Source organism: Fusarium musae, chromosome 9 (genome assembly GCF_019915245.1).
Source record: "Fusarium musae strain F31 chromosome 9, whole genome shotgun sequence".
Classification (NCBI taxonomy): Eukaryota; Fungi; Ascomycota; class Sordariomycetes; order Hypocreales; family Nectriaceae; genus Fusarium; species Fusarium musae.
This window is the reverse complement of record NC_058395.1, coordinates 1,354,943-1,370,283: the sequence shown is the minus strand read 5'-3', so window position 1 is coordinate 1,370,283 and position 15,341 is coordinate 1,354,943. Positions and strand designations below refer to the sequence as shown.

Genomic DNA, 15,341 nt, shown 5'->3' with positions numbered 1-15,341 from the left:
ACTGAACCATTTTTTCGTCCTGCGTGATGTCCTGAAAATAAACATTTCATCGTCTTTTATTCATTAATTTATCCTCTACAGAATTGTTTTCACCACAACAGCCAGTACCACCGCCAACAGGCCCGCGCTGGGTAAACTGGCTTTCGAATGCGAAGCATTGTTCTCGCCAGTTGTATTCAGCCCCAGGTATTGCGCACCGATGGTTGTCAGACCACCACTGTTTGAGAGCAAGGCTGCATTGGGTCCAACATTGGATACATCTGAGCGAAAGGCACCGAAATAGGTGTATCTCCCAATGAATTTTGACTCGTCAAACCACTTGAGAGTCTGCTTGAAAAATTGTTCCGTAGGTTGTGGGTCTTGGTGCGCGTAGGCATATTCTGTGACCCATATAGTAGAGTTGGGCCATCTATCAATAATGTGTTAGCATGTGTATGGGTTACAGAGAGGTGATACATACTCGGCAAGGCGTTCACCGATGTGAGACGCAAGACCCTCGAAGTTGTCGTACCAATGCACAGGAAGATAGTCCCAGGTGCAGTTTGTCTTAGGCCCCCCTTGGCTCTTGATCGCGGAACAATTTCCCAAGAACTGCTTTAGCCATGGCATACTGCCCCATCCACCGGTGCAAGCAGGGAGACCCAACTTTACACCCATCTCACCCAGTGGTTCAAAGTTCGCAACCCAAGCCTCGGCAGCGACCTTGGGGTCGAGATTGCTTCCACCGACATCGTTACCAGCATCGGGTTCGTTAAATCCCAGGACATGTGTGATGTTGATGCCGTCTTCCATGAGGCTCTTGACATTTTGAAGGAACGTCGTATCGCTTGAGTCGGATCCTACACCCCACATCATTGGTACGAACTCGAATTGGTCTTGAGGAACATCTTTATATACAGCAGAGGGCTTGTATCCATAGTTGTAGTACCAAGTGATATCGCTGCCGTTCTGGACCCAGATTTTGTCGTCCTGGGGCTTCTCGGTGTCGGGAACGAAGCAAAGCCCTCTCTTATGATCGTGGGTGGCGTATGAGAGACCGGCAAGCATGAGAGTCAAGAGATGCTTTGACAGAGCCATGCCTTTGTTTGAACGTGAAGTTTGTTTTGAGTAGTAGCGGTGCTTGATTCAAGAAAGGAGAGGCAATAAAAAGGAGTGACGAGTCAGCCAAGGACAACAGAGATCGCCGCCTTGGCAAAGAGAACGAGAATCGGCGCGGCCTTGACTTATAGGAAACATTCAGCAAGCATTTCATTCTGTAATTGTTCTTGATCCATCAAATAACCTGGACAGCTTGTAAGCGGTGGCTTCTGGAAAGTCGCCGAAAATGGATGTAGTACGAAGCTATCCGATCTACTGGTTGGTTTACATGGCCGCATCGGGAAGATAGCCTGTCGAGCCGGGGTCCAGACATGCAGAAACTAGGGACTTCCGAGACACGCTCTATAGAATCCAGTGCCCTTATTGGATCATCGTGATGATCCAGGAACAAGAGCGGTACTAAGTCACGCTCTCATGGGTTGGGTACCTGTCAAAACCGATATAATGAAGACTGGACCAGGTTGGTGGGTGGTGGGCCATTGTCATCAAAGAATGGGCTGGCGTTGGTTTGCCAACCCCATGCTTCACATCATGGGCGCTCACTCTTCACTGTTTAGCCTGTGCTCAGTCTTCTTCAAGAATGTCAGAGAATGACACATGACGGAAAGAGTGGATAGGTCGCAAGGCATGAAATAGGGAAAAAGAGTGTCATTGAAAGTGAGAACCATCCGTTGAGCCAACTGCATGTTGAGTTTTTCTTTGCATTCCAGTCGTTTTTGATGGTGAATCAGGTTGCATGAGATCTCAAAGCAGAAGATGCTGTCCGGTCGAAGCGACGTTCTGTATGGAGCGTACAATGCGCAGGGTAATGGACAACTGAGTACTGATATCGTGACCAATAAGCAATAACCAGACTCCGGGATCTTTTCATGGGGGTATTTGCCATGCCGAGATAGCTGAAGACGGCTTTTTCTGAAGCGGTCGCCGAGGTCGCTGAGATTATGTCATCAAAGTGCCTTATGTAATAATAGAAACGAAACCTCGGGAAGTGGTCAGTCTGGAAGCGCTACCTCGGCTTAACCCCACACAATTTGATGCGCCGTCGCAAGTACCGCTGCAACTTCCGTCGATGTCTACCCCAGACCCCTCCCATGATGGACTTCGCCTCGGCATCCTTTTCTCCTATTTTAAAGCCAACTGCGCTGTCTTCTCGACTTGAATATTATCCAACCTGACACTCAAGTTTTGTCGATTCACAGTACAGCACAGCACAGCACAGAATCAGAATTTACACGCACAATGGCCGCTGAACGTATTGGTTCCATCATCAAGCACCTGGCCCCTGGGTCGGCGCTCAACAGCATGTGAGTGGCGGTCGCTCGAACGAATTTATTATCACCGAAACTAACAATGAATGCCATGATAGTCAAGCGAAGAACCCCGATGACATTGTCATCACCTTCGCTGCCCGAACCCCTCTCACAAAGGCCAAGAAGGGTGGTTTCAAGGATACTTCTCTCGAATACATGGTGTATGCTCTGCTCAAGGAGGTTCGGGAACGATCAAACCTCGACCCTGCCCTTGTTGAGGATATCTGCCTTGGAAACGTATGTCGCAACCCCATGAGCCGAATCGAACTCTCCTAATCGATCATCTATAGGTCTCCGATGCCAAGGCTGCCTACAAGGTTCGCGCCTCTGCTCTCGCTGCTGGCTTCCCCAACACCGCTGGTGCTTCTTCCGTCAACCGATTCTGCTCTTCTGGTCTCAAGGCCACCGCCGATATCGCCCACTCCATTCTCAATGGCTCCATTGAGATCGGTATCGCTATGGGCGCTGAACAAATGACCATTGGTGGCGATGCGCTCGAGAAGCCCTTCGACGAGGCTGTTACATCACAAAGCCAGGAGTCTGTGGATTGCATGCAGCCCATGGGCTGGACCAGCGAGAATGTCAGCAAGGACTTTGGCGTCACTCGCGATGTCATGGACAAGTATGCGGCTGAGAGTTTCCAAAAGGCTGAGGCGGCGCAAAAGGCTGGTTTGTTCGCCGATGAGATCGTCCCCATCACCACCAAGGTCAAGGGCCCCGATGGTCAGGAGAAGGAGGTTACTCTTACCCAGGATGAGGGTATCCGACCAGGCACTACCGCTGAGAGCCTCGGCAAGATTCGATCTGCTTTCCCTCAATGGGGTGGAGCTACAACTGGAGGCAATGCCAGCCAGCTCACTGACGGAGGTAAGATTATTCTGCTCGATTCAAGGAGCCTCTCACTAACATTTTCTATAGCTGCCGCTGTGTTGCTGATGAAGCGATCTACAGCTATCAAGCTGGGCCAGCCTATCATGGCCAAGTACGTCGGTTCTACTGTGGCTGGCCTCGCGCCTCGCATCATGGGCATTGGTCCTAGCATTGCCATCCCCAAGCTTCTTGCCCAGCACAACATCTCTCTCGATGATATTGACATTGTTGAGATCAACGAGGCCTTTGCCTCGATGGCCGTTTACTGTCAAGACAAGCTTGGTTTGACATCAGACAAGCTCAACCCTCGTGGAGGAGCTATCGCTCTTGGTCACCCACTGGGCGCTACAGGTGCTCGACAGATCGTTACAGGACTTTCTGAGTGCAGGCGGCGAAAGAAGAAGATGCTGTTGACCAGCATGTGCATTGGCACAGGCCAGGGCATGGCTGGCCTGTTTGTCAACGAGCAGGTCTAAAACAGACAGTGCATGTCTGAGATATTCTAATTATGTAACACCACCAGATCTCGATATAGGCGAGTCAGTTGGGAATGTATTTATGATTTCGAGCGATGCTAGCAAATTGGAAAGCATAAAATCTTGTCTTTAATTAGATTTCGGAGTTAAGTTAATTAGTAAAACGATTCCGGAACGGGCTGTTGTCTCATCAAAGTGTATCAGCCAAGGGAATTGATAGCGTAATATCATGAACTTTGGTGGTGATAATTTTATACCCTGTGGTTTTGCAACTCGTGACCGTTTTGTTGTAAATCTTAGTAATGACAGCCCAGAAGTAAGCCCCAGGCATCTACGTACCATGTGTTGGCTTTAGTGACTGTCTTCTTCTGTGTAGATATTATTCTTGGGGAATTACTTTGCGGCCGAAGTCGGGTTCCCGGCATCAGCTTCACCCACCGTAAACGTTAAAGCAGCAGGGATCGCTGAAAAACACGAGATCAGCCATTCGCTCACATTCCCCGAGAGGGCGGTGGGAAACCCCGCTAGAAGTCACCTGGGGCTAGCGCTCTGATGTCACCAAACAGCCTCAAAACGCAGCCAGAAGTTGGGCTTGCGTGGGTGGCATCTGCCAACGGTTGCGTCTGATTGGCGGAGAAGCTTTAGCTAGATCTGAGATTGATGCTGATGATTGCACACAGGGAGTCAAGGGACCTGCCCTGGCTGATACCTTCCACGGGAATGGAACCAACCCTTGGACTTGCACTAGGTACTTGTGCTCCTCTTTAGCGAGCCATGAACTTTTGATCTTTTCTATTTTGTTTCTCAAACTTTTTGTCTTTCACCGCAAATTGATTTTGTGTGATCGTTGGCTATATAAATTCCATGCATCCGTCTTCATCGTCAGTCGCGTCTTCTTCGTCGCTTTTCTAGTCGACTTTCATCCCTCGGCCTTTGTCGACTTGGCTCTCTTCCAGAAACAGGAATTTCTCTTGAGCCAAGCTCGGGCATAGTTATTGAATACTTTGCTGGATATATGCAGTTCCTTAGACTTCAATTCCGAATTCAACCTCCATCAAACGCAAACTGCGACTCGATCGAACTCCACAATCATGGCCAACCGACCTTCCCACAGTCGTACCAACTCGGGGACCGATCACCGTCCTACTCAGCCCAGTGCTCTCCGTCAAGCTCTGAACGCTCATGATCGAAACGAGAGCGAAAGCCCTACCGCAGAAGGTTCCACGACTCCCACGAGCATCCCAGTCGCATCACCTGCAGATTCGCCAGGACATCCCCCGGGAGCTACAATAAACGAGATATTCGCGAACGAAACAACGCCTCTAATCGACGGGAACAACCAGCGTTTAAACACACGCCGAGGAAGCGTTCACCCTGCCCACCCTGGTGTCTGCAGCCATGGCACTTTCAGTCCGCGACCCATGAGTCCGACCTTGACTATGAGGAGCACCGATGAAGATGGTAGCGAGACTGCAGGCTCGGGCACACATATTCCTGTATTAGACAGTGCAATTACGACAATCGTGGGCCATGAAGACTGGAAGAGGTGGTTGAAGAAGAGAATGCGAACAAAGACAATGGGCCATAGCAGTATGCTGGCTGAACAAGCTGGTTTCGAGGATACGGCATTCATGTAAGTGCTCCAGTCCCTCCAACCTTGAATGATATGCTAACTTCTATCAGGTATCTTGCGTACTATGTCCCCTGCTTGAACTGGATGCGCCAGTACAAGCTCTCATATCTTCGTGGCGATCTTGTTGCGGCCATTACCATGGCTTCGTTCTACCTACCAATGGCCCTCTCCCTCGCTGCGAATCTCGCCCACGTCCCGCCGATTCACGGTCTCTACGCTTTCGTCTTCAATCCCTTTATCTACGCCCTTCTGGGATCCTGCCCACAGATGGTAGTCGGCCCTGAAGCTGCCGGCTCGCTTCTTGTGGGAACTGTTGTCAAACAAAATGTTGGTTCTGGAGAAGACGAAGACAATGACTTGTTGCATGCGCAAATCTGTGGAATTGTCGCTGGCATGGCTGGTGCTATGGTACTCATCGCCGGCCTTGCGCGACTGGGTTTCATGGACAGTGTTCTCAGCAGGCCTTTTCTCCGTGGTTTTATCAGCGCAATCGGTTTCGTCATTGCCGTTGACCAGTTGATTCCTGAGTTAGGACTCGCTGAACTGGCTGACGATGCTGGTGTAAGCCACGGCAGTCCCGTCGAGAAGATTAGGTTCATGATTAACAATATTCACGAAGCGCATGGTTTGACGTTTGCCATCGCCGGAATTAGCTTCCTGGTCATCATGATCTGCCGGTAAGTGGCGCTTTGTGGCTTCATTTCTGATGCGATTCTGACTGTGTTTTTAGTGAACTCAAGAATCGTCTTCAGCCTCGATATCCAGGCGTTGCCTATATCCCGGATCGTTTTGTGGTCGTTGTTGTATCTGCAATTCTTTGCTGGCGCCTTGATTGGGAGAACCAGGGAGTTGAGATTCTAGGAACAGTCAAGGCCGCCAACGGCCAGCTTCTTGCCTTCCAATGGCCTTTCAAGCTCGAGCATATGCCACACATTCGAAGTGCCATGGCCACGTCCTTCCTCATTGCACTTCTTGGATTTTTCGAATCCTCGGTAGCTGCAAAGAGTCTGGGCTCAAGTGAGACTATCCAGGGTATTCAGTTGAGTGCCAACAGAGAAATGATTGCGCTCGGTATCGCCAATATGGTTGGTGGGTGTTTCATGAGCCTCCCAGCCTTTGGCGGATATGGACGAAGCAAGGTGAATAAGAGCACCGGAGGCAAGAGTCCCGCCAGCTCCATGTTTCTGAGCATCATCTCTCTGCTATCCATCTTCTTCCTTCTGCCCTACTTTTACTACCTGCCAGTGAGTACCTGATGAACCTATCTGTATCGCATGAGCTAATATCGCCTAGAAACCTGTCCTGTCAGCAATGATCTCTGTCGTCGCCTACTCGCTGATAGAAGAGGCGCCCCATGACATTAGCTTCTTCTTGAAGATCCGTGGCTGGACTGAGCTGGGTCTTATGGCTGTTATCTTCCTTGCAACCATGTTCTACTCTCTCACGCTTGGTATGGCATTCGGTGTAGGATTGTCGATGCTTATGGTTATCAAGCATAGTACGCGACCACGCATCCAGATCCTGGGTCGAATTCCGGGGACGAATCGATTTGAGAACGCGGAAGGCGACAAGGCGAGTCTTGAATTCATTGAGGGTTGTCTCATCGTCAAGATTCCAGAGCCTTTGACTTTCGCCAATACAGGAGAGCTCAAGTCCCGACTTCGTCGACTGGAGCTCTATGGTACATCGAAAGCACATCCCGCTCTGCCTCGCCTTCGCAGTACCGACATGAACCGAAACGTCATATTTGATATCCACGGTGTAACTTCCATGGATGGATCTGGTACGCAGGTTCTGACTGAGATCGTGCGTAACTACCACGATCGAGGAGTGCGGGTGTACTTTTCTCGATGCCCAGTTCGCAAAGACCACCCTGTATGGCGATTAATGTTAAGCAGCGGCATTGTGGAAATGGCTGGCGAGAGACACTTTGTAAATGACGTGGAAGAGGCATTGCGTTTGACAGAATACGAAGAAAGCATTGCTGGTGAGTCGAGCCGGGCGCAAGAGCCTTAGAGAATTAGATAGACGAAAAGGGAGAAAATGGTGTTTTGAAGGGGTTGTGATGCATACTTTGGGCTCGAGCGTTGTTGATGCCGCGGAGGAGATACCATTGCAGGAGTTTTTATAGCACAAATTGAGATTATCATTAGAGCCAGCGTTAGAGCCAGCGTTAGCTTAACAATGCTACACAAAACCAGCAGTCTTCGAGATGAATATCCTCCAACCGGTCCGACATCGCTCAACTGGGCTCGCTTTTGATGTAGATGTCGCTGTTTTGTCTCCCGCTTTAGAGAAACCATTGATTAATAGCTGCAATAAACATTCTTCCTAGAGCTCCCCATCCAACTGGTATCCATTTACGCAAGTCCTGCTTTAGGGATTAGTATTAGACACTTGAGTTTGTCTGAGTAGGAACTTACGGAAACAAAATCAATAACGCCTCGGTACTTGAGGACCTACTCGAGAGGCCGAATAAACCATCGATGAAGTAAGGACTGATTTTGTGCCTGGAGAGCTGGAGAGAAGTTAGATAATTGAAAAACTATGAATATAGGTGCTCTTACCAGCTTCTCTCAGCTTTCTCTTTTCTCGACGCTCCTGAGCCATCCATGTCCATACTTGATCTATACGCCTGTCCCTTGGTGAAAGAGTTCGACGGGTACGTTCAGATTGTTGCGGTCGTCTAGTATGATAGTTCTGGGCTAGACGCGGAGAAACAAGGATGACTGGGGAGCTAAGCCAGAATGGTGGTAGTGCAGGAGCTCGGATAGTTCTAGTATAAACCCTGGTCATAAAAACCATAATGAAAGAATAGAGATTAATTCTGGAAGACAGATTTTAGACGCGTATCCGGATAAACTTGATAAAGGCGCAATCTGGAGCGAATGAATATAGTGTTGTAAAGAAAGAAATTTTAAGGGACAAGGAGTTGCCATTAATTGTTTATATACTGATTCTCACGTGATCTAAATGTGGGGCAGCACCGCGTGATCTCTCGCCTGCCAGCATCTGTCATCACCCTGCATTCGTACCTCTAAATTGCAGCTTTCAGATCCTAGGTTGGTCGAGGGAGGAGGTTACGATTCTGGTCAGCCAGATGCGAAAGGCACTCAAGGAGCCAAGAGCGCTGCCTTATTTTAATGTGTGAGTACAATGCCAACTTTTTCGAGAGTTTATTACAACTGACATCGGGCAAGTCGTATGGTCTATGGTAGAAAGACTGAAAGTAGTCCCAAGACTGCCTGATACATGCATTATATGGTTTACTTTGATCAAGCCTGGCTATATGTCATTACTGCTAAATTTACTACGACTTAGCTCCCTGGTATGCTTCGTGTCTCTTTGAGCTTGGTGGAATGCGTCCAAGGACTTCATTCGTACAAAAGTCGAGATAACCAAAGAGCGCCCACGATCTTTAGGTTGCTAGATACGCGGACACTCAGTTTCTGTGCAGACACTACTACTATTTAGCAATATCTAAATCTTCGAACTCATAGAAGCTCACATGATGAGAGATTCAATCGAAGAACGTCCGCTTCTATGTTATCACTTACTATAAATATTACGTGCTTCGCCTTGTACTGCCAGAGTCATCGCCGACAGCCGCATCTCATATGAGGTGATGATAGTGATACCCACTTGCTAGAGCAACTGTGGCGTTGGGCCAAGACCGAGAAGATCCATATGATGGACTCAAACAGTTGGATAATTCGGGGAGTTGATCATAGTCAAGGCACCTTGACCAGGACCAAGTAGATATCTGCAACTCCCCGTCGCAGTCTCCACGACAGTCACTCCAACCTAGCATCACGAGAGCACTGCATGTTGAGAATACTTCGGACCCTCGACTACAAAGATTATAGAGTCGCAACAGCGCCGACAGTCCGGAGTCACCGAACCCTGCATTATGGAAATCACTGCTCATCCCCCGGTTCCCCCACGGCGTAATAATCCTCGACAAGCATTACAACCTCTCTCAAGCCAGGACTCTGGCTTGCCTCGATCCACTCGCTGCTCAAAGAATGTCGGTGCCTGGTTCTGAATCGCGGGCCCTAGCCAAAGACGTCATGAGCTAAATACTAAGCAAAGACCGGGCTGTTGGCTTGGCGTTGTAATATTTCCCTCGGCCTCGGGGATATCTTTGTGGTTCGATCAACCAGTCATATTCTTCTGATTCAGCACCTTTAATGCCAAAATAGGCAGGCAAATTGTAAATGAATATTGGATGGGCTGAATGACTTGGGGACAGCCTAGACAGTGCATGTATTCGTGTCTCTCGGTGCGGGTCAGGGTCAAAGTTTACACAATATGGTCTTGTTTTGACGAGCTCAACTGTTTTAGACTCATTTTTACATCTAATTCTACGGCCAGTAAAGTGCAAGGGATAATATTGTCGATGATACGCGACAGTCAAAGTGAAAGTCAAGGAGCCATGGTGTAAGTTATCTCCTACTTTTCGCTTTTCAGACCGTTTGAACCGTTATCATCAAGCCTCTCCCCCACGCCTCTCGATCCTTTTCTATCCGATATTACCACAAGTGACGTGATGTACTTGGGCACGGGGTTGCCGCAAAACCATGTGACATGCTGTACACTTACATTGGATGCATCACCTTGCATGAGCCTCCGACTGAAGCTTGTCTTGATCCTTTCCTTGCGTGCGTTTGGCCAAGAGAAAACTGGTTGGTGCCGTCTTACCCTCCGATGCCAAGACACGAGACACTGAGACCCTTGTATATGGCGCAAACACTCAAAAGACGTTTGGAAACCCGGAAATAAGCGTCGAAGGTCCAAGTTTGTATTATGCTTAATTTTAACCTCATCTAATTGTGGTTCTCGGCAACACTCAACTCTAGCAATATGTCAACCTCATATAAGAAGGGAACAAAGCGTCTACGTACAGTCGAGAACTGATCATGATCCTCTGCTGCTGGCTATCACCTTGCAGCAGAGACATACCTGGGTCAGCATCCCCCTCCCACGGCCGGGGCCCCAACCCGCCAAGTGTCTGGGCACCTTGGCAGCGGAGTCTTGTTCGCAGACTCGTTTCTTGTCATACATACCAAGCCAAGCGTTTCAATGGAGTCGGCCAAGTCGATCTTGTCCCCGGCAGCAACTAGCAATTCCAACAGCTCCCCGTCTTGGAGGGCACTGAGGCGATCCTCCGATACTCCTTGTAAAAGCGTAGACTCTTGGCTCGTCCCTGATTTTATGGAGGAAGTATCTGCAATAAAAGCAGGCTCGTCCGCGCGTGGATCCTGCTCTTGTGAAATAAATTGTCCCAGTGTCTCGGGTTTCTGGGCATTATAGTCGAATCAGGGCCTCTGAGTTCTCTCATGTGAAAAGTTCACCTCCTTGTGGAACTCTCGCCTCATGACTACCGAACCTTGTTACTGAAGACGACTCAGCCTAACAAGTTCATCTCCTCCTCGCCCCCGGGCGTATCAAATTCATCATGGCGATCCCACCAATTCTCAAAAAGATCGGCCAAAAGCTCTCACCTCCACCATCAACATCTGAAGATGGCCGTGATCAATGGAATTCGAGAGCTTCCTTCTTACTTGCGGCCATGGGAGGCTGCGCCGGTATGGGAAACCTAATTCGGTACCCTTCACAGGTGTACAACAACAACGGCCTCCAGTGGTTCATTCCATATCTCATGTGTGTCTTCCTGATCGCCATCCCAGCCTTGATTCTCGAAGTCAGCATTGGTCAAGCGTACCGTGGAGGGTCTGTCGTTGCTTTCAACAACATCAACCACCGTCTCAAGGGTCTCGGCTTCAGTCTTCTATACATCGGCTTTATGGTCAGTCCGTACTTCGTCGTCAATCTGTCCTGGATCATGATCTACTTCCGGAACTCGTTCCAGAGTCCTCTGCCTTGGGAGGGACGTGCTGAGGAATACTACTACCAAGACGTAGTTCAGAATGTCGATGCGATTCCCGGTAACAAGACGTCGAGCGGTGTTATAGACTACGTCAAATACCCTGGCACTGCCCTTATTGGAGAGACTGTTGGATGGACTGCATTCGTTTGGTTCCTTGTATGGATCTCCATCTTCCGCGGTATTGGCCAGACAGGTCGTGTTGTCTATTTCACTATGGGTCTACCTGTTGTCTTGACTATCATCCTTGTCGGTCGGTCTGTCTCGCTTCCTAACGCTGGCCGCGGCGTGAAGCTGTATTTTGGAGAGTGGAACGGCGAGAAGCTGGGGTCTGGTGAAATCTGGCAGACTGCAGCTGGTCAGGTCTTCTTCTCAACTGGTGTCGGTTTTGGCTATTTCAGTTCTTATGCCTCTTACAACCAGAAGCATGCCAATGCTGTCATGGACTCGTGTCTCATCGTTGGCAGCAATGTCCTCTTTGAGGGATTTGCCGCATTTGCTGCGTTCGGAGTCGTTGGATACCTGGATATGATGCCAGTCCCTGGCGAACGAATTGGTGCATTTACCATTGGATTCTTGACGCTCCCCACGGCTATCACTCAGCTTCCTGGATCATCATTTTGGGCCTTTGCACTCTTCTTTACCCTGGTGGTTCTGGGTTATAGCTCCGCGTTTGCCATGGTTGATGCCGTGGTAACGCTTGTTATGGACACCAAACCCAAAATTCGTCGCGAGTGGGTAGTCACAGGCCTTGTGATTATCTCATTCCTTATTTCACTCCCTTTCTGCACCCAGTTTGGATATGCTCTTCTCACTGGAGTTGACCGGTGGATCAACGATGTTGCTCTGGTGTTCGTTGTGTTTGGTGAATGTGCATTCTCCACGACCTTCTACCGTTGGAGAGATGTTGCAGGACAGGTGGGAAAGCCAGCCTTTTTCATTTGGAACTTTGGGTACTTTGGAGGCATGGTTCTCGGAGTTGCTGTTGCCCATGCGGTTCAAGCTGAAGCGGGTGCTGGAGTTGGCTTTGGCATCTTCATCATCTGCTCGATCGTCTCTTGTGCAATTGGCAAGACTCCTGACGAACTTCCGCCTGCCTTGACCTTTACCGAGGATAAGGGGTTTGTTCGCCGATTTACCGGCAGAAGTCCTGCCATGTCAAAGCTCTTGGACAATGTCTTTGTGACACGCTTCTGGTACATGGCCTTTTACTCTGTAAGTTCTTGCATCCGGCTTGTTGTGTGTAGTTACTAACAGAATTCATCAGGGCCAGCAACTTCGACGAGATCTCAACGTTATTGTCGCAACTGGAAAGAACTGGAGTATTCCCGCCTTTTGGCCAATCCTCCTGCGCTTCATCTCGGCGCCTGTGCTCGCCATCATCTACGGCTTTGCCTATCCCGCTTTCTACGAGCTCCGTGATGATCCCCTACACATTCTTGGCTTCGGTCTTGCCCATATCTGCTTGGTATTGATTGGACTGGGAGTCCTCGTGCCCCGCTGGTACAACACAATTATCCCTCCCGACCGACGCGAGGAAGGCAAGCTGCCGTATGCTCCCAATGTTCTTTTGGACGGCGAAGAGCCTCGAAGAACTGATTCGATGGAGACTGGCGAAGGACTTGCAGGCTCCGAAGGCGGTGAAAGCGAAGAAAAGAAGGGACAGAGTGTGATGTAGTTTAGCGTAAGAGTGGATGGGAGTTAACATTGGATTTATTGCGTACACGAGGGAAGGCCAAGGACTAGCCCCAGGTATCCTATATGTACTGTAGTCAGGCCCTCCTAAGAGACTTTGATGCCCGCTTGCTTCGCCCGTCCATCAAGTGAAAATACCGAACATTGAGAGTCGTGAGTATTCTGCTTTCCAGATCTAGAAAAACGGTGGCCTCCATGAAGGAAAAGGGATTTCTGTTGTTTAGGTGATACGCAGCGCTGCTGATCGGCTACACATGAACTGTTGGTGTTAAAGTTGAAGACTTCTTGCTCCAATAAAGATTGTAGTTGGGGGATCAGGCCCAGAAGTGAAAAATACGGGTTACGAGAAAGGGAATGGAAACTGCGGAGTCTCCGCTTCTCCTGTCCACCTTCCAGATAGATAGATACCTAGTACCTAGGTAGATTGGATGTTTCAGCGACATGACGTCATTGACGCTTTTTTGTATGAAACATCTACACTTTCTAGGAAGGTGGGAAGAGTCTGTTTCGCAGAGATCGTCGTGCCCTCTGGCCAATCAGCATTTCTCAGCTGTACTCTCGCCTAAGATGCCCCTATCCCTCATCCAATTGTTTCCTCAGCCCATGCTCACGTTTATATCTAAGCTTAAGCCGGTCAAACCTCCGTCTTTCTTGTATGTACCTCCGTACGCCGTTGTCAAGATAAATCAAGCCACCGACGCATCGTCGACAAGCATTTCTACTCAATGGTTCTGCAAGTCACATCATGCAGGGATTATTCTCACTTCCGCAAATTTACGGATAGAATTAAGATGCATTCATGGCCTGGTAGGCTGTTAGGAGCCAGAACACTTCACTGATTGTTCTGGGATTCACCTCCCGGGCGGGGGTTAAACTCAATAAAAAGGCGATATGTGATTCAACAGAACCTATACACCAAAGATTTGACTCATGTGCCTTCCAACCCGTGCAACCGACGCCTGAAGCCGCGACGGACCGAAGACGCCAAGCATGATCATCAACGGCTATCCGCACGACCGCCAGGGTGGCATACCCCCTTTTGAAGTCTAATCAAGAAGAGCTGAAGAAGATCGCCGGCAGATTCCAAGTTCGTATGTTACACTTACAAGAAATATGCATGCAGAGCTGAAAACAGAGGCAACTTGAGAACACTTTCGATGAACCACTTTCCCAAAATGATGCTTCGGTCTGCTGAAATGGTAGAGTGGCACCATATGTTGAACTTGCCCGGCTGTTACACGATCATGATCAACTCGAAACTTGAGTCTACACCCAAGGCAGTGAGTGGGACAAGTGTCGATCTTGGTCTATACTACTAAAACACTCGAGGTACAGGAAAACTATATAATATACCCACGGGCTAAAGAAATCAAGACCTTCCTTTCCCAATATCTTCAACCCAACATATAACTACTCCAGCCCCTAGAACCATCAAAATGCACTCCTCAACTCTATCCATGTTCTTCACCCTCCTCCTGTCCTCCAATTCCCTCTGCGCTACTAATGAGCCCTGCTACGGGCCCAGCGGTCGAGCAGGTGTATGCATCACTGAAGCGTCTTGCACCTCTGCTGGCGGCACCGCCATCTCTGGTGCATGCCCTGCAGACGCTGCTAACATCAAATGCTGCTCCAAGCCAACATGTTCTTCAGGAAACTGCCGCTGGAGCTCTGATTGCGCGGGCACCTCTGCTAGCAACCAGTGCCCTGGACCTGCGCAGATGAAATGCTGCTCTTCTGCTGCCACGGGCTTCGGGGGGTATTCTGTTCCCACGATCCCAGCCGTCGGTGCTTGCAAGCAAGTTTCTGTCAACGCTGCCACGGCGGTGGTGAATCAGTTTCCTGGTAGGATCAGGGAAATTGGGTGTAAGAGAGACTGCTCTTGTCCTGGATCTTCTGACCATTGCTGCGGTCTTGCAACTGACTTCATGTGTTCTGATACCGGCGGTGTAAGTGCCCATTCCGATCATTTTCCAGGCCAAAACGTTGAATACTGACGGAACACAGTCTGCTACCCTTTCTGGAAAAGAAATCGCTGAGTGGTGCATGAGGAACCGCAACACTCTAAACCTCAAGTATGTCATTTGGGGACAGAAGATCTGGACTACCTCTGTCGATAAGACTGAGAAGAACTGGGAGAACTGGCGAACCATGGAAGATCGCGGCGACTTGACTCAGAACCATTGGTAGGTAACTACTACATCAACAGCGAGGTCAAATAAGTTAACAAACTCTAGGGACCACGTCCACGTCTCTTACAATGGTTAGACCGAAACTCGCGAGGTAGGGATCTGGAGGTACCTGTGGGGGGGCATATTGAATAACATCTAACGCCACTACGATTTGTACAAAACATAAGTAGTCGTCTTGATCAT

The 15,341-nt window shown here is 49.3% G+C and overlaps 5 protein-coding genes across 5 annotated transcripts; 4 read left to right on the top strand and 1 right to left on the bottom strand.

Moving 5' to 3' along the window:
- Positions 1-75: 75 nt before the first annotated feature.
- On the bottom strand, positions 76-1,077 carry J7337_011710 (uncharacterized protein; the record flags this gene model as incomplete). Its single annotated transcript, XM_044829246.1, has 2 exons — positions 76-409; positions 461-1,077. The coding sequence occupies 2 exons, from the start codon at positions 1,075-1,077 to the stop codon at positions 76-78; spliced, it is 951 nt and encodes a 316-aa protein (XP_044675921.1).
- Positions 1,078-2,337: 1,260 nt separating this feature from the next.
- On the top strand, positions 2,338-3,754 carry J7337_011709 (uncharacterized protein; the record flags this gene model as incomplete). The annotated part of the gene is made up of 4 exons (XM_044829245.1): positions 2,338-2,402; positions 2,465-2,645; positions 2,699-3,275; positions 3,327-3,754. 4 exons carry the CDS (start codon positions 2,338-2,340, stop codon positions 3,752-3,754), a joined length of 1,251 nt encoding a protein of 416 aa, XP_044675920.1.
- A 1,091-nt stretch (positions 3,755-4,845) lies between these two features.
- On the top strand, positions 4,846-7,403 carry J7337_011708 (uncharacterized protein; the record flags this gene model as incomplete). The annotated part of the gene is made up of 4 exons (XM_044829244.1): positions 4,846-5,387; positions 5,438-6,064; positions 6,118-6,631; positions 6,681-7,403. The coding sequence occupies 4 exons, from the start codon at positions 4,846-4,848 to the stop codon at positions 7,401-7,403; spliced, it is 2,406 nt and encodes an 801-aa protein (XP_044675919.1).
- Positions 7,404-10,845: 3,442 nt separating this feature from the next.
- Positions 10,846-12,952, top strand: J7337_011707 (uncharacterized protein; the record flags this gene model as incomplete). Its single annotated transcript, XM_044829243.1, has 2 exons — positions 10,846-12,489; positions 12,542-12,952. 2 exons carry the CDS (start codon positions 10,846-10,848, stop codon positions 12,950-12,952), a joined length of 2,055 nt encoding a protein of 684 aa, XP_044675918.1.
- Positions 12,953-14,405: 1,453 nt separating this feature from the next.
- J7337_011706 (uncharacterized protein) lies at positions 14,406-15,156 on the top strand (the record flags this gene model as incomplete). Its single annotated transcript, XM_044829242.1, has 2 exons — positions 14,406-14,915; positions 14,974-15,156. The coding sequence occupies 2 exons, from the start codon at positions 14,406-14,408 to the stop codon at positions 15,154-15,156; spliced, it is 693 nt and encodes a 230-aa protein (XP_044675917.1).
- Positions 15,157-15,341: the final 185 nt, after the last annotated feature.